Source organism: Zootermopsis nevadensis, unplaced genomic scaffold (genome assembly GCF_977971745.1).
Source record: "Zootermopsis nevadensis isolate Lab colony 2312 unplaced genomic scaffold, Znev_1.0 Znev_ptg000009l, whole genome shotgun sequence".
Taxonomy (NCBI): Eukaryota; Metazoa; Arthropoda; class Insecta; order Blattodea; family Termopsidae; genus Zootermopsis; species Zootermopsis nevadensis.
In genome coordinates, this window is record NW_028259141.1 from 2,721,993 (window position 1) to 2,743,116 (window position 21,124).

At 40.1% G+C, this 21,124-nt stretch overlaps 1 protein-coding gene across 1 annotated transcript; it reads left to right on the plus strand.

Annotated features, from left to right (window-relative positions):
• Positions 1-5,992: 5,992 nt before the first annotated feature.
• Positions 5,993-18,967, plus strand: LOC110840616 (ribosomal protein S6 kinase alpha-5-like). The gene is made up of 11 exons (XM_087345522.1): positions 5,993-6,077; positions 7,627-7,707; positions 8,479-8,547; positions 10,003-10,197; positions 10,423-10,538; positions 11,323-11,433; positions 12,224-12,301; positions 14,028-14,125; positions 15,628-15,778; positions 16,308-16,469; positions 17,650-18,967. Exons 1-11 carry the CDS (start codon positions 6,056-6,058, stop codon positions 17,719-17,721), a joined length of 1,155 nt encoding a protein of 384 aa, XP_087201648.1. The 5' UTR covers positions 5,993-6,055; the 3' UTR covers positions 17,722-18,967.
• The last annotated feature ends 2,157 nt before the right edge of the window (positions 18,968-21,124 follow it).

Below are 21,124 nucleotides of genomic sequence, written 5' to 3' on the forward strand. Positions count from 1 at the left end.
CAGTAGTACGACCGCTGTACAAGAAGGGGGACAAAACCAGTATGACAAATTACAGGCCAATTTCACTTTTAACTGCTTTTTCTAAAGTGCTTGAGAAGATTATGTACAATAGATTAAGTCATCATATGCGTGCTAACAACATAATAGTCCCAGAAGAATTTGGCTTCAGGAAAGGTGTATCCACTGAAAACGCAGCTTTCAAACTAACAGACAATGTGCTAAAATCTATTAACCAAAAAATGCATTGTGGAGGAATTTTCTGTGATTTAGCAAAAGCTTTTGACTGTGTAAATCATGAAATTTTGTCGGATAAATTGCATTTTTATGGCATTCAAGGAATAGCAATGCAATGGTTCAGATCCTATTTAACAGATAGAAAACAAAAGGTCGAAGTAAAAGCACCTAAAAACAAACAAATTTTTTCTCAAACTGGGGAACAATAAAACATGGAGTTCCCCAAGGGTCAATTTTAGGGCCCTTGCTTTTTATAATATACATAACTGACCTTCCTCCAACAATAAAAACAATAAATACTTTAACAGAACCCATAATATTTGCTGATGACACAAGTGTCATAATTTCAAATAAAATTTTTGATGATTTCTGTTCAACATCAAACATAGTTCTGTTTACTGCTAACAAGCTGGCCCTAAATCTAAACGAAACGAATATAATATAATTTATGTCAAATAACTCTCCACAATGTGCTTTAAATATTGGTTATAATGGGAAGTATATACAAGAGTCAATAAACACAAAATTCTTGGGTTTGCAAATTGATAATCACCTAAATTGGACAAATCATATTGATAAACTGGTACCTAAGTTAAGTGGCACATGTTACGCAGTTAGATCTCTGTTGCATATCAGCAACACTGACACACTCAGATCAGTATATTTTGCATATTTTCACTCTTTAATGAAATATGGAATAATTTTGGGGGGAAGTTCATCAAACAGTAAAAAGATATTCACTTTACAAAAGAAAATTATTTGATTATTGGCTGGTGTAAAACCTAGGAATTCATGTAGAAGTCTATTTAAGAGATCAGAGATCTTAGCTCTACCTTGTGAACACATATTCTCGTTAATGAACTTTACTGTAAATAACCAAGAACTCTTTCAAACTAATTCTGCTGTACACAGTGTCAACACAAGGAATAAAAATCAGCTTCATGGACCAATTGCCAACCTCTCATGCTTTCAGAAGAGTGCATATTATGCAGGAATCAAAATTTTCAACAGTCTACCATCAAATCTCGCAAGTCTTGTAAATAAGAAGGAGCAATTTAAGGCAGCATTAAAAAGATACTTAATTACACAATCCTTTTACTCTGTCAATGAATTTATGTTATTTACAAAAAAGTGATACATTTTCTTCTGTGTGTAATGGGTGGATCTATTTGTAGCTTATCATTTCTTTAGGTGAACCCTTTGTTTTGTATTATGTGTAATTTATATAATAGTATGAATTGTACTTTATAATATGTATTATTATTATTATGACTTTTTCCACATCCTATTGTCATCTGACTGTCTTATGGGTATATGGAATGTAATAAAATATTATTATTATTATTATTATTATCCCATCTATTCACCACTTTATGGGGTTTTTACTTCCATGTACCCGAGACAGACCTTGTCCCTAAGGTACATAGGGCAGCAGCTATTTCCGGGATCCATATTGTTTTTAGTAAGTGCCAGCTAGTACAATACATGTGACACCAAACTACTTCCTTCATTTCAACTCTTGTCCAAGCCACTCTTGTTTTTCTTGATTGATTCTCTTGTGAGTCTTGGACTTGATGGCTGTGCGTGTCCATGGTTGGCCTGCGTTGAGTTGCCTCGTTGCCGTAACCAACCTCAGCCCTTGGAGTACCTAGGCGACCTGTACTCCAGATCTTTGCCTTTCCATTCTTCAGTAGTAGCTGCACGGTTGTCCACACTTTGAACTAAGGGATTATTTATCGAGGTTTACTCCTCTAGATCCGCCGTGTTCTGTCATATAACAGGGTCACCTCTAGTCGAATGTGGCTCTTGGATCTGTATTGCGCTTCACTTACTCCTGGGTGGGTGAGGACCAGGATAGTCAGACTATGATAGTGAAAGGTACTACCTCTCCCCATTTTATTTTATTATTATTATTATTATTATTATTAGGCTCGTTCCGCAATAACGAAAGCGGATTGTTGACGGCAGTAATGTAACACAATGCCGAGTAAACGTATGACGCAACAATAAGTTTCTTAGGTAACAACAATGCATGCAGGAGTTCATATAAAAGCTGACCATTGTTGTTGACTGCAGTAAACTGGAGCCATTGTACAGACTGAGCGGCAGACTATCCCCAAGGGCGGCCGTGCCAAGCCCGCTCGTCCTGTGGCGCCGGTGGCAAATCCCACAGCACCTGCTCTCAAGAAGACTGACCCCACCCCACCCAAGGGTCAATCACCGCTCCAGGACATCTCAGATATCCTGGAAACCCTCTCACCACGGGTCTGCATTGAGTTGACACGACGTCTCCTCGCCGCGATCCATTCACTCCCCCCCGGGGGGTCTCGTCCGCGAGCCCTCCTCAAAACCGTTCTCCTCTTCATGGCCGACAATGACAGCACGGCCTAGAGGACACGGTAGCAAGGCCTTGCGGCTGGCTTACTGGAACGCCGACGGTGTCCGCGACAGGAAGCTGGAGCTGGAGCAGTTCCTCGGTGACTACGGAGTCGATGTTTGCCTCCTGAACGAGACGCACCTCACGTCGGGTCGGGCCTTGAGGTTCGCGAACTACGTTTGCCACCGTACGGACCGCCCGACGCTAGGGGGTGGCACAGCGATCCTTGTCCGCAGGGGCATTAATCATTACCCTGTGCCGGTATCGGGTCTACAACAACTAGAAGCAACCGCCATTCACCTGGTACTGGCAACCAGGAAAGTCAAGCTAGTGGCGGCATACCTCGCACCCACCCGGCCATGGATAGAGTCGGACCTGACCGAGTGCTTGAGCGGGGGTTTCCCGGTCCTCTTGGCTGGTGACCTCAACGCGAAACACACGGACTGGAATTCTAGCCTTATCTCTACTAGGGGCTCGCTCCTGCGTGATTACGCCAACAGAAATTCCTGCTTCATCTACGGGCCGGATTCTCCAACCACGGCTCCCTACACACACAACGCCACACCTGACGTCCTTGATATTGTCCTCATCAAGGACTTCGTCCTACCGGTGCACCTGACTGTCTGCCCCGCACTCAGCTCAGATCACCTGCCCGTCCTCGTCGACACCACGTGCCGATCGTCCTTTCAAAACCTGCCTGATCGCCCGGACTTCGCGAGAATGGACTGGTCTGCATTCCAGGCTTGCCTCGAAAGCAGACTACCGGGGAACCCCGTGGTAAACGACGAGGAAGAAATTGACAAGTGCGTCGAGGAGCTGACCAGTGCTATCCTGGAAGCCACAGCAGCGTCCGCTCCCAAGCTTCGACCCCGCATTGACAGGCGACCGCTTCTACCCGCTAGTATTCGAGATGAAATACGCCTGAAGAACCGGCTGAGGAGGCGATGGCAGGTCACAAGAGACCCCGCTCTTAAGACCCAGGTCAATCGACTCCAGAGATCGGTGACCTATCGTCTCAACGAGTGGCGGAACGAACAGTGGAGCGACACGCTCGAATCCTTGGACTGCGAGGACCAGTCGCTTTGGAAAATGACCAAGCGTGTGATGCGAGTCCCCACTCCGTCGCCCCCCTTCTTAGTGATGGGAGGACTGGCTCTCTCGAACCTCGAGAAGGCAGAAGCCCTAGCCGACAGCCTTGAGGTCCAGTTCCAGCCGGTAGACTACCCGTCGGACCTGACTACAATTGACATGGTTAACGAGGCGATGCGAGCATACGAGTATACCCCTGTAAATGAACCAAAATTAACCAGTCCATCGGAGGTCGCCCAGGCCATCAAGGGACTCAAGCTTGGCAAGGCTCCGGGCCCCAACGGTATACCGAACAGGGTCCTGAAACATCTTCCACGACGCGCGGTAACCTTTCTCACGAAAGTGTTCAACGCGGTCCTTCGCAGGCAACACTTCCCCTCGGCATGGAAACACGCTCGAGTGGTGTCCATACTGAAGCCGGGGAAGGACCCCACGCTACCTTCTTCCTATAGACCCATCAGTCTTCTCGACACGGTCGGCAAACTCTGCGAGAAAATCCTACTAACGAGGGTCCTACACGAGGTCAGTGAACGCGGGCTGCTGCGCGACGAGCAGTTTGGGTTTCGACCCAGACACAGCACATCGTTACAGCTGGCTCGCCTCGTCGAAAGGGTCAACAGAAACCTTGATGAGAAGCGGCTAACCGGCGCGGTTTTCCTGGACGTGGCCAAAGCCTTCGACACAGTCTGGGTCCAAGGCCTCCTATACAAACTGACCGTCCTCAACTTCCCGTCGTACTTGGTAAAAACCATCTCTTCCTACCTCGCTGACCGGACATTCCAGACATCCTTCCAGTCGGCCACGTCCACACGTCGTACCATGCGGGCTGGAGTTGTGCAGGGCGGAATTCTCTCCCCTGTGCTCTTCAGTCTGTATGTCAACGACATACCCACACCGTCCCGCCACGTCGAGTTAGCACAATACGCGGACGACACGGCTCTAGTAGCCACGTCCCGTAGCCCAACGCTTCTCGTCAGGTATCTGGAGACCTACCTCAGTAGACTTGAGCTCTGGCTCAGGGCCTGGAGGATTGCTATCAACGTCTCGAAGAGCACCGCGGTTCTCTTCATCTCCGCGAGAAGACACATCCAACAGCCCCGAGCAGTGCAGTTCCTCGGACAGCCGATCCAATGGGTCAAAACAGCGCAGTATCTGGGGGTCACCCTTGACGCCGGGCTTACTTGGTCGGCGCACGTCAACCAAGTGGGAAAGAAGGCAGCGCAACGATTAGGTGTGCTAGGCCCGCTTATCAATAGGAGAAGTGGCCTGTCAATCAGGAACGGTGTACTACTCTATAAGCAGCTCATCCGTCCCATAATGGATTACGCATGCCCGATCTGGAGGTCAGCTGCCCACAGCCACGTCCAGAAGCTGCAAGTTCTGCAATCCAAGTGTCTTCGAATTGTTACTAACGCGCCCTGGTACGTTAGTAACAGGCAAATACATGAGGATCTGGGGGTCCCTTTCTTTGCCGACCACATCAGAGCACTAACTGAGAGGTTTGACTCGAGGTTAGCTGGTGTGGGGAACCCCTTAGTTCGGCAACTCGGAAGACACTCGTGCCGAATGAGGGCTGCCAGAGTTCACCCAAGGGCAACCGAGGGCGACTGATGTTCAGCAGGCCAGCCGAAGCCATCCCCAAAAGACGGCCAAGTCAGCACAACGAGTGGTTAGACTACTCGGCTACCCTGACTGAGGTTTTCCGTGCTTTCCTCAGTTGTAAGGCGAATGCCAGGGTATAACTTAATAGGGGCACGGCCCGCCACCCTTCCCCCCGATCATGGAGGCCATCAGCTGAAGTGATCTTCCCCCCATGCCGCAGAGGCCTTCAGCCGAAACGGCCCCTCCCTCTCTGGGTTCATACCCCAGAGACCCAACCAACCAAATTCCTTCGACAACTTGCCTGACAGGATAACCTCCCATCAGCAGCAACAAATCCCAGTTTGAATGGTCGAGGCTCCCGCCACGACGAAACCCCGTTAGCGTTAGCAAAATTTCCGTTCTTATATTACGACCGTTTACCATTTCCAGCAATGCGTCTTGTGCGCAGGAATGGTTTCACCTAGGTAGGGACGATGCTTGCGCTTGCGCAGGCCTCTGCCCTCAGTTAGCTTCTTTGGTTGGTTGGTTGGTTGGTTGACTGCAGTAATGTAACACAACAATGCCGAGTAAACGTATGGCGCAACAATCAGTTTCTTAGGTAACAACAATGCATGCCGGAGTTAATACAAAATCTGACCATTGTTGTGTTTGTTGATCGAGTTTCGGGTGATAGAGAAGTTCTAGAAGCAGAGAGAAGTACGATTGTAATAGTGAATAAGAGACGAGCTGAAAACATTATTTTCAAAATACAGAATGGCTTCATCGTCAAATCAGAGTAAGTAGTAAAGGCAACATGGGAAGTAGCTTAAGTTGCGGTGATATTTTTCTTTTATTTCCATCTTTATTTTTGATTGTGCTTTAAGGATTATAATTTCGTGTCGGTATTCAAGTTACTACGAACTGTGTCACTTCTCGTCTTCTTTGCCATCAAAAATTATCAGGGTCTGTAGAGTGGAATATAACAAAATTATATTGAAGATTTCATTGTCAACAGTGAATTCTATTTCGTATTATACCGCACCATGCGACATGTATTGGGGAAATCGGAAACACAAATGAAGTGCAACTCTGAAATCCTGAAGGGAAGAATTGTGAAGACACCAATATTAATATAGGACAATATTAAGAAGGAATATTAAGGACGTAGAGGGAATAATGTGAACTGTATTCAATTGTCTCCAGATAACATCCAGTTCTGGTCTATTTTGAATATGTTTGCACCCGGTCAATAAGGGGGAAATTCTAATTCGTTGTCGGTTGTTATGAAGTATTTTGCTCTACGAAGTTGGCTGTTGTGTTGAATATGGTGTTTAACAGGTCTGCCATTACGTTGCAGTTGCAAATTTTATAATCTGACTTTCTTTGCTACTGTAAGTACAACGGTTTCCTTCTTCGTTATTAACTAGAATTTATAAACAATTTTTATTCCGGATATTGTTTGAATTACTGACAATCACCCGATTGAGGAATTGTAAAGGCAACAGGTCCCATTCGTTGCTTGGTTTATGTCCGTATTCAAGTTGAAAACTAACAGAGCAGAAGAGGAAAGTTTAAAGATAAAATGACATACTCATCGAGAAAGTGTATAATATCAGAAGTACCTCTAGTGGTGGTAATGTATTTGTTTTATTGCCAAATGCCTTATTTGCTTTTTGTTTTAAGATGGATTTAATTTCGTGTCAGTGCTCGAGTTTTAAGAAAACGTGGAGTGTAGTGACTAGGTTCTTCTACTATGAGAATTATCAATCTTGGAGCGTGCGAAATAACTAAATAATATTAAATAGTCAATTACTCTCACCTGGTATCAAACTCAGAATGCTTTGATCCTGATGTGTTCTCTTGCTGGCCTCAAGGAATAAGCAAGTCAACTTTGTTGCAAATCGGTGTATGCGTTTTCCAGCTATATACATAATGTTGAAATGGTCGGTTCCTTCGTCCGCTCATAGTATGATGGACGTGTAAATAGGCTGAGTGGATATGGATTGGTTTTAACCGGCTTGAGATAATATCTATTGCCAGATTATTACGTTACGAATACGTATGTATTAATTATGACATAGGATAATATAAAAGAGTGTGCTGGGTGGATTCAACTGGCTAGAGGTAATATCTAATACCGGGTTCTTTTGAAGAAGTACATCTGCGGTCAATATAGGCTGGAAACTATTGACCAAACAAACCACCATTTGTTTGTCAAGAATGTTTTCTGCTTTATGAATTTAGTATATCAGATATTGTGCTTAGCAACTCGTATCATGAAAAAGCAATTGAAAATCTTGTTTTCTGAGTTGATGTAATCTAAATAATTTTCTTTCCGTTTTTAGGTATCGAGTTTAATGTTAATGAAGAAGAGTATTCATTCTTCAATGGAGAGGTGCAAAGTCAACGTGCCTCATGTTCGAATGGTAATGTATTTATTTAATCCCCTTCTTCCTTATTGGCTTTTAATATAAGAAGTTGTAATTCCAGATATTGTTTGAATTACTAACAACAGTGAGCCTTTGAAAACTAAGCACTTCTCGACCGTTGCTTGGTCGCGTCCATATTATTGTTGTTAACAAGAGCAGCAGAGGTGTGAAGTCTAAGGATTAAAATGGCATTCTAATTAAAAGAAAGTGTGGCATAATCGGAAACAGCTCCAATGCTGGCAACGTATTTACTTCATTGCCATATTCCATAGCAGCTTATACTTTCAGGCGGATTATAATTTCGTGTTAGCATTCTAGATTCTATAAATCGTGCTTATGTAAACTTGGACTGTAATCACTCTCCTCGTCTAAGCTTGTCATTTTACATTTATCAGTGTACTGCAGCGCGTAATATAACTAAATAATATTAATTATTCCGTTATTAAGATCGAATTCAATAACATCGCACCAGTGACAATGAAGCTCGGCTTACGGAAATTGTTTATATGTCACTTAACAAGTTGCTGTTAGGTTTTCAGAGAAAATATCGTAATTATAAACACAGTGCACAAGAAGGTGGACAATTTAAACAGATTACGTAAATGTCGTATCGACAGTAACTTCAGAGATTGGGCAGCCGACCATCATTTCCCAGTTATAATCAAGACTCCGTTCAATGGACGAATCACTTGATTTGCCGTATAAAGTATTTTAAGAAAGCGCGAAAATGGTAATTTAGGTCGTGCCTACACTTATACTTTGTTACAGCCACAGAAGAACAGAACAACCCTGACGTCCTAAATCAATACGAGAAAATCGGTGTTCTAGGTAAAGGTGGTAAGTACAAATTTCAGTTAATAGATGGCTAATTAGCTGTTAATTCCTGTGCTTGTTACACTTGATCTGATTCTCTGAACCCTTATGGATCGATCTGAAGAGTAGTAGTTAAATTAAAGCAAAGCATCCCGCTACATTCCAATGTGGTCTCTTTGGGGGGAAGCGGTGGTATAGATCCTACTCTTTCTTAGCAGTGGTGGTGGTACTAATGGTGATGTTGGTATTAGTATTAGTAGTAGCAGCGATAGCAGCAGCTGTTGCTCTGGAGGAAAAGTAATTTCATCTCGCCTTCATGTTACGAACAATCACAATAAATTATACGTACGAAACTGAAGGCTTTTAAAGAAATTAAACATCGATTTGAAGTGTTACTGCGTACAAAAATCTGTAATTATGAAAAATTGATGTATATTATAACACTCTTAAATTCAGAGCCAAATCTTCATCAATGTTCAGTCGAAAACATCCATCAGAATTACCGAAGATCTTTTGCGTTCGATTTCATTTTTCCTTTGATGGCTAAGTGTTCTTGAATGTCTTCTCAGAAACGTGGTTTGGCAAAAGCGAACCGTTACCAGTGCCTGTTTGTTATCTAAATATTTTCTCACTGAGCGACTGGGTGACATTTTGTCTGCTTCATGATTTACTAGTGGTGGCGCAGGTGAAGATCCTCGAATACCTAACCTCATTTAGAAAGGTGGATTCGCACAATTACCGAGCAGAATTTGCCACGGTTTTTTCAGCGAATAAATGTGAAGATTGTAATATAGTTATTATATATTATATTGTATTACATAGACAAACCACCATCTGTGAGAGTGGCTACGCAGTCTTGGGTATAATCCTTGATATCGCTCGACGCTGGGACCGTGGGTTCGAATTCCACTCTAGGCACTACTGTTAATGCACGTTCTGCGTAGGTAGACGCCTTGCTACGGACTCCTTACTCGTTCAAGGAGTCCTACCATATATCTAATTAGATCTCCCTTGTGTGTGGAGGTCAAGGTCCTTGAAGGACTGTAGAGCCAGAAAAGAAAAAAGCCAGGCACCATAAATCGTGTTTACAACTAGATTAAATAATGAAATTCTATTTCATCAATGATAATGACCAAAGCATGTCTGGTTTTTAATGTTTTAATAATTAATAATAACCAGTCTGTGGTAAAGGATGTTGGTGCCTATTCTTTGTTTACAGCTTTTGTCACAATGCAGGGTAATTCTTTTATGTGTTGCAATTATTCAAATCAAAAATATGTTAACACTAATAGAGAGTGCTAATTAGTGCTTGTTGAGTAGTAAATAGAATCTGTGTTAATGAAATTTCTTTTGATCATGAAATATTGTTGTCGCAGAACCTAAGTAAAGAATTCTAATTTTTATGAAAGGAGAGTTTACAAATATGACAGCCCATTATTAAACAGATACCAAGATAAGACATCGGAGATTCTGTTACAGGATATGGGAAAGTGTATCTTGTCCGTAAGAGGGGTGGCGCGAATGAAGTCCAGGTTTTCGCAATGAAGAAATTGAGGAAGGGATGTGATACGTTTGATATAGAGCGTATGGTGTCTGAGAAAGTATCAGGATATCCATTTTTGGTCAGCCTTTGTCGCTCTTTCAAGACGAACTCTCATGGGTACCTGGTGATGGGTAAGTACATAAAACACTATATGTATGATTGGAAGAGGACTCTAACTCCACATGCAAGGAACTCCCTGACTGGGGGAAGAGTCTGTTGCCTCCTGCTAATCTATCTGTCAGTTTGCAGTCCTCCGCAGAGCTTTACTTTGCAACAGCATTGTTGTAAAATTGAATGTATAACGCTAGTATTTAATGTCCTGTAATAGCATTAACAAAGTCATGTTATTGTTGCAGATTACATGGAAGGTGGAGACCTGTCAAAACTCATAAAAAAGAAACATACCCTTACAGAGGATGAAGCTCGATTTTACCTTGCGGAAGTTCTTCTGGCCATCGAGACACTGCATGAGGTAAGCACTGTCAGAGTGAACCCCTTAGATAAATCGCATGATAAAGGAGTATAAAAGGAAAAAGTTCTTTTCTTGATTAACTCTGCGGCTACGGAATTTGTCATTTTTTTCGTTACTTTATTTCTTCACTACACATCAGATTATTTTTTAATTCCTGCAGGAATTGTCAGAAGTGAAAAAGGGTAATTGTATGAGATTATGCAGGAGTGTCATCTGTCAACACAACGGCTTCGCTTTATGTCTTGTAATCTTTTCACTTGTGACCACGTTTCAGGTCATCATGTACTTTTCCGTATTGTTACACTGTTGCTAAGCGCTGTGTTTCTAATTGTCTAAAATGGATACCAAGAAGTCTTTTAAAGTATATGTTATGCCTCTTCACTTTGGTTGAATGCAAAAACACGATACAAAATTAGAATTAGCGGCTAAAAATCATCATTAAATTGGAGAAAAGAGTTGCAATAAGTCTCTTGTGGATGGTGTCCAGCTTTAAGTTGTATGAGAGCTTCCATTTCTGCATCACACTGGAAATGGCTGCTAACAGGAAGTGAACTTAGATGATTGTGTTCCTTAAATACAATTTTTGATTTGTCATAGTTGCCTGCTTAATGGTTAAAATTCTAATTAATGTAATCAATAGCATTCATAGGACAGCTTATAGCAATATGAAGCAGAAAAGCAAATTAGTGGATGTGTATCTCACTGCCACAGTAAGATGGAAAAACAACAAACATGTCTCATCTTTCATGACCACAGTGCAAGGAATTTATTTTGTTTCTTTCAGATGGGAATCGTGCATCGCGATATAAAGCCAAATAACATCTTGCTTGATTCTGATGGCCATATTGCACTTGCAGACTATGGGTTATGTAAGGCATTCCCCATTCATGAACAGGTGAATTTAATATCCATATTATCTGTTGTTGAATTTATCTGCATTATCTTGTAGGCTGAAAATGTAGGAGCTGTGTGGCCCACTGTCTGTCGTGCAGTGCACATTATTTCAAGGATGTCAAAGTCCTAGAACCATAGAGAAATTAGAAAGATTTTAGGTGCCTGAAATTGGATCACACATGTTGAGACTCTTTGTTTTGTACCAGCATTTAACTGCAAAACTGTATTACCTATAAGTATTGCCATATGTAATTTGCTCTTTTGGAGTTTCATACGTAGTTACTGTTATTCAGATCAGAACCATTAGCATCGTATGTAGTATACAGAACATTAAATATGTAAGATAAATAAACTTGTGTCTTTCTGTGAGGAAAGACACAAATTACAAGTGTTTGAAAAAAGGATGATACTGGAAATAGACGGATGAAGTTGGGACCGATCTGTGTGTTGTGTAACAAGAAACTTTGTGGTTCATATAGCTCACTGAGTATTGTTAGGGTAGTTGAATTAAGGACAGTAAGATGGGCTGGACATGTTGGGAGAGAGTTAAAAAATATTGGTGGGAAACCTCCGGCAAAGTTTGAATTTGGAACATCAAGATGAGGAGGGGAAGACAGAATTAAGAGGGATCCTGAAGACGTATGTTGTTAGGACTGGAGATGAATGCAGTCGGCACAGGACAGTGTCCAATGGTGGTCTTTGGTATTAGTCAAGCTCGAAGTTCTGTTTCTACTACCAGAGACTTAATAACTGAATTATGACTCAATTTAAAATTTTCTTTCCATCAACAGGACAAACGTACATACACAGGTTGTGGTACTCTCACGTATATGGCCCCAGAAATAATAAAGGAATCTGGATATGACATGGTAAGTATCTTAAAGCTTGATAATATTAATAAATGATTTCATTCCCTTATGTAACTGAACCAACAGTATTATAATTATTTATTAATAACTGCAAATGGGTTTATACCCAGTGGCAGTGGTGCTACAATAAGACACAAGAAAACAATGAGACATAATGAAACAATACGCATCAGTAAACTAAAATAAGGAGGAATATTTATGGTAAATTACAGTAAAAAAGTAGTTCTGATAGCACAGCAGCTTGAAAGGTATGAACCAGACTTAAAAAAAATCATGTGCACATTCAGAACTAAAGCTGGCAGAAATGCTGCTTTTCGCTTTGCCTTGTCTGAATTCATGTAACATTTAGAGAATGATTGGTTGTATTGACATTTGCTAATTATCCTGACTCCACTGCTGATGTAACTTGGATGCCAAATGAAATAACTTTATAATATGAATCAGAAACGTTGCTGAATGAAGACATTTTTAAACTTTTGAATTGGAACTTGCAAAGAAAACCAATAGAAAACTCAGTGCAATCTGTGTGTGGCTAGGAATTGAACTGATACCTATGTGAACTAAATAAAGAAAGAATGACTACTTATCATACATAGAAATATTCTGCAAAAGATACTCTGGCTTTAGGTACATATAATTACATGACTGTGTAGCAAATATCACTGTATTTCGTGTGTCTGAGTTAGTAGTAGTCAATCACATAACAATTTTCAATATGTGCACCATCTGTATTCCCAGAACCATCTCTAATTTACTGTAAGAATTTTGCTTGGCTGCAGCCAGAGTATCTTCAGTGATACAGATGACTGTTTCTACAATTTCTTGTTGCTCTTGTTTGATCGTGTGCATATTGTTTTCATAAACTCAATTTTTCCAAAGTCCTCACAACAAGTAGTTCAGTCATTTTATATCTACAGAGTATAGTGGCCGGGACCAGTGATGTCCTCACTGTTCAGGAAAACTTTTAGACAACACTTCCGTCAGAAATCTCATTGAGCACATCCATCACTGCACTCCATGTGTGTGGTTGAGTGCTGAAATTTTGGAGATAGAAGAAAGTTCTCTAGAAATTGACATATATTGTTTGGAGAAGTTGAAATTCTTTTAGGAGAATATAAAGATAATGATCAGCACTCACATTATCCCCAAAAGAACTGGCTTAAGAGTACCTCGTTGACTGAGCACACCATGATGTACATTTTCGGGGCTGCAGTGGTGTCTATTATGTTGTGCAGGAGTTTGCTGGCTCTTACATGCATATTATTCTTGTTCACATTGCCATTCAAATTAAAATGGGCCTTATTACTAAACCATGTGCTTTGGAGTACTTCATCAGTGTTCTCCATTTATTGCAGACCTATTTGGCCCTTTCCCACACTCTGATTTTACTCGAAACTTGTGCTGAACCCTGATAATACCAACATTGTGGTACAATCCTTTTACCAAAAACAAGCTCTTCTGTTGTTTAGGCAGTCGTCATCGCCGCTTCTTCACTGATTTTCAACCAGGTGCAGCACATTCTCAAAAGACTACTGACACACGAAATACTGTGATGTTTGATATGTAGTTAGGTAATTATGAGCAATTAAAACTCGAGCTTCATTCTAGAAGGACCGAGTAAACCTGGACCCTAGAAACGAACAACACAACTAAAATTTTCTGTTTCTGGGGATCCTTGTGAATATGTGTGTGGAAGTAAAGAAATTTAAATGACTGATTGTTGCAGGTTGTTGACTGGTGGAGCTTTGGTATATTGGCGTATCATATGCTGGTTGGATACACGCCCTTTCAACAACCGCATGATGATAATTCGAAACTGTCTGAGTAAGTCTTTAATGTTTCCTAACTGATCTGATATATGTGTTCCCTGTGAGCTTTATGTTCCTTTGAATCAAGTTCTGTACACATTAGTCTGTGACTAATGCACGACTCCCTGTTTTAATGCGAGTGAATTAAATACATACATTTGTAACATGTGGAGAATTAGCCTTAGGAAATGAAATAGAACACTGTCATCGCCACAACTCTTAAGCAAGGTAGAACTTACTTTGGATATATATGTGAAAATTAGACGCTGATGACGCATTTTGTAAGAAGTTTTAAAGGAATTGTAAACTAATTGTGAATGAAAGTTTAATGTGTATGTTTCTAGTGGCAAATGAGTCATCCCACCTCAGTTCAATAAACGTGGGTGCCACTCAGTGTCACCTGATGCTGTACTAAATCACTAATTTGTCTGCAAAATTGTAGTCGTCTTAGAGTTAGCATGAGCGTCTGTGTATTGGCTTTGAAGGTACACTTATATCCTGATAACAGCGCATTGCACAGAAACAGCCACTACGTAATCCGTCTCCCACGTTCCGCGTGCCATAACTCTAAACTCTGCTGAGTGTTGTCTCTACTTCTAGGACACGTTGGCCTTATTTGTTATTTGGAGCCAGTTTGATTGCATATTTTAGATCAAACGTACCGTATCATTTCGTGGATTTTGAAGCTAGCCAGAAATTGAGATTTATGATGTCACATATCTCTAGAGTCTAGACTGTTAACAGATGCAAGTAAGGAAGTACGTATTTTTGCACTCAGAGATGGTATGTTTTTGAGTGATGGCAGTGCATCTCAGTTCAAGAAGAAACAAATGATTTTTAAAAATTTGCCATGTACAAGATTTTGGTCTCTTTTCTGAATGGCACTTCTTTGCAACAAACCATGAGAACAGACAGGCAGGTGGTTTAAGTGAGGCAATGGTGGTTGCTAAGGCTAATCTATTAATAGTATATGAATAAGATTATGATTTACTAGTAAACATTAGAAATTGATCAATAGAATAAAAGGAGTATGTAATGAAGTATCTTTTAATGCTGTTTTATTTGTATGACTTCTCAAACGTGATGGTAGACTGTTTTGAAAATTTGATGCCTACATAATGTGCAATCATATTTCACCTCACTTATCTGCCTGTAGCTGCAACATCAATATGGAGCTCTTGACAGTCCTGTTTTGTGTGGAGCTTATTTTTCATATCTGGTAACAGTTCTGAGGTACACGACATCTTAAATCTAAATTTTTTGGTAGCTTACAAAAAGACATTAAATTTTGAGGTGGGACTTGACTCAAAATACACCATCAAATTTACATTCAAGAAGAAAACGGCAGATATGCTATAGGCAGAGAATTATGTGTCTGCAATTTGTGGGTAAAGAACTTCATAAATAGTCACACAATAATACGGACAGGTGTCCTTAAATTCTGTGTCACTGTTTCCACATCATTTGATGACTTTGCATATTAGGAACCAAATACAAGAATGAACTTTTCTTTCACAGGCGAATTCTTAATGACGAACCAGAAATGGATCTACAGTTTTCACCAGCTGTCCGTGATCTTATGACCCGACTGTTAGAGAAAGATCCCGAGAAACGGTTGGGTTGCGGGAAAGAAGGTTCTCTGGAGATCAAGAACCATCCATTCTTTAATGTGAGTTCTTCCCCATATCTGTTTTCATACGAGAGTGTTTGTTGATGTTTTAGGCCTGAACTGGGCGTTTTCTGTTTAATGTACTAAGAAAATCACGTTTGAGAGTTTTGACGCTGTTGTGGATTTTTTCTCTTAAAAATTCAGGAAGTGAAAAGTGTAATTTACATCCCCAACAGAACAACCTGTGTGTTGAGAAATGTCATAACACTGTCAGGAATTATGTAGTAGCATCACAATTAAGTTTTAGGAAGACATGCATAATATATTGTCATATCTTGTCAATGTAAACCTTAAATTTGCCAATAACTTATTAAAATCCTTGTGGTATGATGAGTTCCCCTCAGACAACCTCCAAGTAAATGCAGCATTGGAAATAACAAAGAACAAATCATGCAAGAGATTTCATTTCAAAATTCTTGTACAATTCAAGTGTCTTTTAAACTGAGTTGTTCTGACTTCTGCCTTGTCAGATTTACTCTGCAGTTGGCATTCTGGTCCATACCATTAGTTTTTGTGCTTTGTCTGACAGGGCATCAATTGGGCAGACGTGGCAAAAAAAGCCGTACCTCCACCGTACCAGCCAGTTGCTGATAATAAGCTCAATGGGAGCGGCTATGGGGACCAATCAAGTGTGGAGCTTCCAACTCGGTCAAAAGTCACTCCGTCACAGAAGCATGTCACTAATTTCAAGGTCAGAGCAATTACTACTTGTCTTTGAGTTTAGTATGTGGTATATAAGAACAGGTTTATTTCTTGTGGTTCTGCCATTGGAAAAGGCGTTGGAAGCTGATAACTCTACGGCCTTGATGGTGTTACATTAATTATAGATTTTGTGTCTTGTGGGTATCCTTGGCATTGGAACAGGTGTCGTAAGGTGAGGACTTGGATGGAAATGTCACATAATGGTCTGGCCTTGTCTGTCCGTCAGTCAAGTCCAGTGTACTCGAGAATCACGGGACTGATTTGGATGAAATTTAAGATGCAGATTGTGTTATTCTGAATGACCTCAAAACCATATTTTGAATATCCTGAGATAGGTGATAAAATGATGGCTGGGAAAAGTAATGAGATGGTGATCTGGTGACCAAATTTGAAACTATCGAACAAGGAAAATTTAATAAGTCTAAATGCATATTGCAAAGAACTCATGAGGATATTATTTGTATTCCAGTACAGTATACTTTTTTCTGCCCTTGTCATTTCTGCCCCCATATTTGAAGATCGTATTTGCCATTGCAATTTTACAATCATCAGGCCTCTTGTGTGAAGTCCAGCTTGTATTTATAATATGTATGCATGTAAGTTGTTGCTGCTGCTTCTTGGCCCTACAACCCGGTTGTGGGTTTTTGCTGCCACCTTTTTCGAGGTGTCTTGATCTTGCCCCATTTTGCCCCATGCCTGGGGCAAGACGGTGTATGGTTGATATATATTTGAAAAGTTGTAAGAAGACACAGATTATCTAATAATTATGACGTAGGATATAAAAATGATTTAGTATACAATGTAAAATGTCAAAACTTTACACATTTGAAATGTACCTTCACTAACCCCAAGCGCCAGTACGACACATAGCAGGATAAACTTTAACTGCTGCGCGGAACTTGTTTTTCTCAATAAATGTTGGGTGAGTTGTCAGTGCACAAGCCAGTAGCAAAAGGGTAGAGTGATTTGTTTCTTCTTTTTTAGGAATTCCTTGTACATTACATCAAGGATGAAAACAGCTTTTTGACCTGTATGTTAAATTTGTGTGGTGTGCTTCCATTTCTTTCTTTGTAAATCACTCCTGACAGGTATGAATTTAAGCGTTAAGAAAAGTGAAGGTATAGATTGAACAAACTATCGCATGTAACTTGACATTTGTTTTGTTGCAGAGAGTGGGGCAGAAGAGAGAACGTGGACAAAGTGACAGTAATACTCCACGTCCACGCAAAATGCAGCTTTGATTTTCTGAACAATTATTTATTTAATTTTATAAGCAATGTACTTAGATTCAAGAGAAAGCCTATGAATATAACATTGACTTAAATCATTTATATGTGGACTTCAGACAAGCATTTGATAGTCTCAATAGGGACCAAATGTTAAATGATATTCTCCTATTAGGGATACCATCTAAATACGTCAGGCTCATCAGAGCGACGTTGAAAGACTCCAAGGCTGTAGTAAGAGTAGATGGTGAGCTAACTAAACCATTTAATGTCAATATGGGAGTTAGACAAGGAGATGCTCTCTCGACAATGCTCTTTAACCTGACGCTGGAAGCATCTATTCGGAAACTTAAGATCTCAGGACATATAGGCATCAAATCAATACACGTGAGTGCATATGCAGATGATATAGCTATTATTAGCAGGCATAAAGCTGCACTGGAAGAAACAGTATTAAAATTGATAGAAGAAACAGAATTAAGGGGGCTAAAAATAAATGAATCGAAAACAAAATATATGAAAGTTACAAGAGCAGCGAGAAATGTCACAAATAAATTGAGAATAGGACATTATAATTTTGAACATGTGCAGAATTTTAATTACCTGGGTTCACAGATTAATACTATAAATTCAGTAACTAATGAAATTAAAGCACGTATTGTGAATGGTAATAGGTGTTACTATGCCTATCAGAATTTAATGAAGTCTAAAATACTGGGGAGGGGACTTAAACTGAGAATCTATAAAGTTCTGATAAGACCAGTAGTCACATATGGATGTGAAGCCTGGACATTAACTAGCTTTGATGAGCAACAACTTAGAATATTTGAACGCAAAATATTGCGGAAAATCTATGGTCCAATACAGAATAGTGATGGCTCCTGGAGAATTAGGATGAATCATGAACTAGATTGTATCATACAGGGAGCAGATATCGTGAGGCTTATCAAAAGCAAAAGGTTAGCCTGGCTTGGCCATGTTGCAAGAATGGAAGGAAACAGGGTAACTAGAAGAGTGATGGAATGGAGACCGATGGGAAGAAGGATGAGAGGGAGACCACGGAAACGATGGATAGACGACGTGGAGGAGGATGTGAGGACGATGGGAGTAAGGGGATGGAGAAGAATTGTGAATGATAGGACAGAATGGAAAAAATTCATCGAACAAGCTAAGACCCACACAGGGTTATAACGCTATAAGAAGAAGCAATGTACTTATGTGCCAAGAGGTTACGGCTAATAAACTGTTTGTTTTTCCTGTACGTGCCCTGTTGACCATGCGCTGTTGTGTTTTCCCCACCCCTTTACCTTTTCCTTTTCCTTTCACTTCCTGAGACTGTGTGGCCTAACTGGGAGATCAATTCGGTACAGGGTTTCACCAGAAACACTTTACAAATTCCATTTCGGCTGTTGATTCTAAATTTTATTTTTATTTGGGTGATGTTCTGCCCTGTGCGGATGGTCCGCCGGTTGAGACGTCCGCTGTGGTAAGTCTTGTGTTTTACTTTGTTTTGGGCATCCAGCGGATGCCTCGCCAGTTAATTTCGTTTGTAATTCTTTGTTTTGTGGTTATAAATGATAATATATACTCTTTTAGAGTTTGTGTTCTATGTGGCTATTTTTCATTAAACTGATACACGCCAATCATATTTAAAGATCTGATTACTGGCCCACTTATGCTGCCTGTTTCCCACACTTGCACGATTTCAAATGTGCCTAGATAATGAAATTTCGTGTTGGTGTTGGTCTTGTGACTTGTAATGCAAACTGACATTTTGGAGGAACATACTGCTTCAGTCATCAGCTGTGATGATGGAGACATTACATTCTTCTGAAACAATGATATCTTCCTACAAGTCCGCTGGTGTTATAACCAAGAAGACCATCATTGACATCTTCACCACTGTGAGAACCTCAAATTTCGCATAGTGAAACTCCATTTCTGTTATGTCCGTAAGTCATTTTTCTGCTGAAGTCGGTCAGTTCACATTTGTAAACCAGAAACATCATTCTTATTTGTTTCTTACCACTTTACAGGTCACGTGGTCCATCTTAAGTTAACCTTGCTGTCCTTCTGTCCTTTCCCTCCATTCTTTTAATTCCAGTTCTCTTTGAAACATTCTAGTGCTTTCCAGTAAATGAATTGTTTTCAAACCATCAATCTTCTTCATATATATTTCTTTTTTCTTATTAATTCAATCTCAACTGTCTGGATTTCCATTATGTCACTTCATAAATTGATGTACACAGTTACAGTGTCAATGATTTCCATGCTGTGGCATTAAAACGAGAGCCTCGCGTAGAGAATTGTTTAAGAAGTTCAATATTCTTTCATTAGCCAGTGAATTCTTGCTCTCACTATTATCATTTGTAGTGGATAACATGGAAGAATTTCAAACAAATTCAGATATCCACAACATAAGAAGAAGATACAGATACAACCTTCATGTGTCGAATCCTAACCTCAATAAATATCAAAAAGGAGTTCACTGTATTGGAATTAGGTTGTTCAATAATCTTCCACCTATTATCAAATGTTTAAGTCTCACTCCTACTCAATAGAAGAATTTACATCACCTAAAAAGACTCAACTATTACAAATGCATGTAAGTAATAATGGTGATGGTTCTCTTTATAATTATTTTGCTGTATTACTGTAGTTTCAAAAATAACTATGTATTTATATTTGTGCTATGGCCTGTTTTACATCCTTGGCTTAGGTCTATGAAAGATGTATGGAATGTAAGTAAATTCTATTCTATTCTCAACTGGCAGACCACACATTTTTTCATGTAGCTCTTTGTCACTCTGTATTGTGAAAATTATTTATCGGATATCATAAAACATATTTTGCCAGAGTCATGTGGCACTGCTTTTCACTGGGAACCACAATACAGGTTACAAGGACACATTAATACATAAACAAATGGAGTAATGCGTGTGGATCACAGCACAAATCACACTTGCTACTGAGAGATTAACTTATGTAAGAGCAGTGCTAAATCTATTTACTAATTTTGTTTAAAAAAGATTTTTAATAAAAGACCAATTTAAAGCCTTGTTGCCAATGGGCCAATAAGAAAAGGTGAACATGGCCTCAGTTCTGGAAGGGGTTGAGAACCCCTGCATTTAAGGTATCTGAAAAGGTTCCCATAACTTTAATGAGAATATATGTTGTTGTACGATATTATGCATAACCCAGTTTGGTGTTAGCGAGCTGTGATCCATGTTTCGTTGCAGTCTCAGGGGCCTTGAAGTTCTCAGTATGGATACTAGGTGGCAAACTGTTCTATTCATCAAATGTTCTTGCCATGGGATGATGTGATGTATCATGTGTCTTAATTTATTCATGGCCTAAAAGATGTTTGTACTCCAAATTTTTCTCAAGTGTGCATTTTCGTTTTAAAAACTTTTACCTC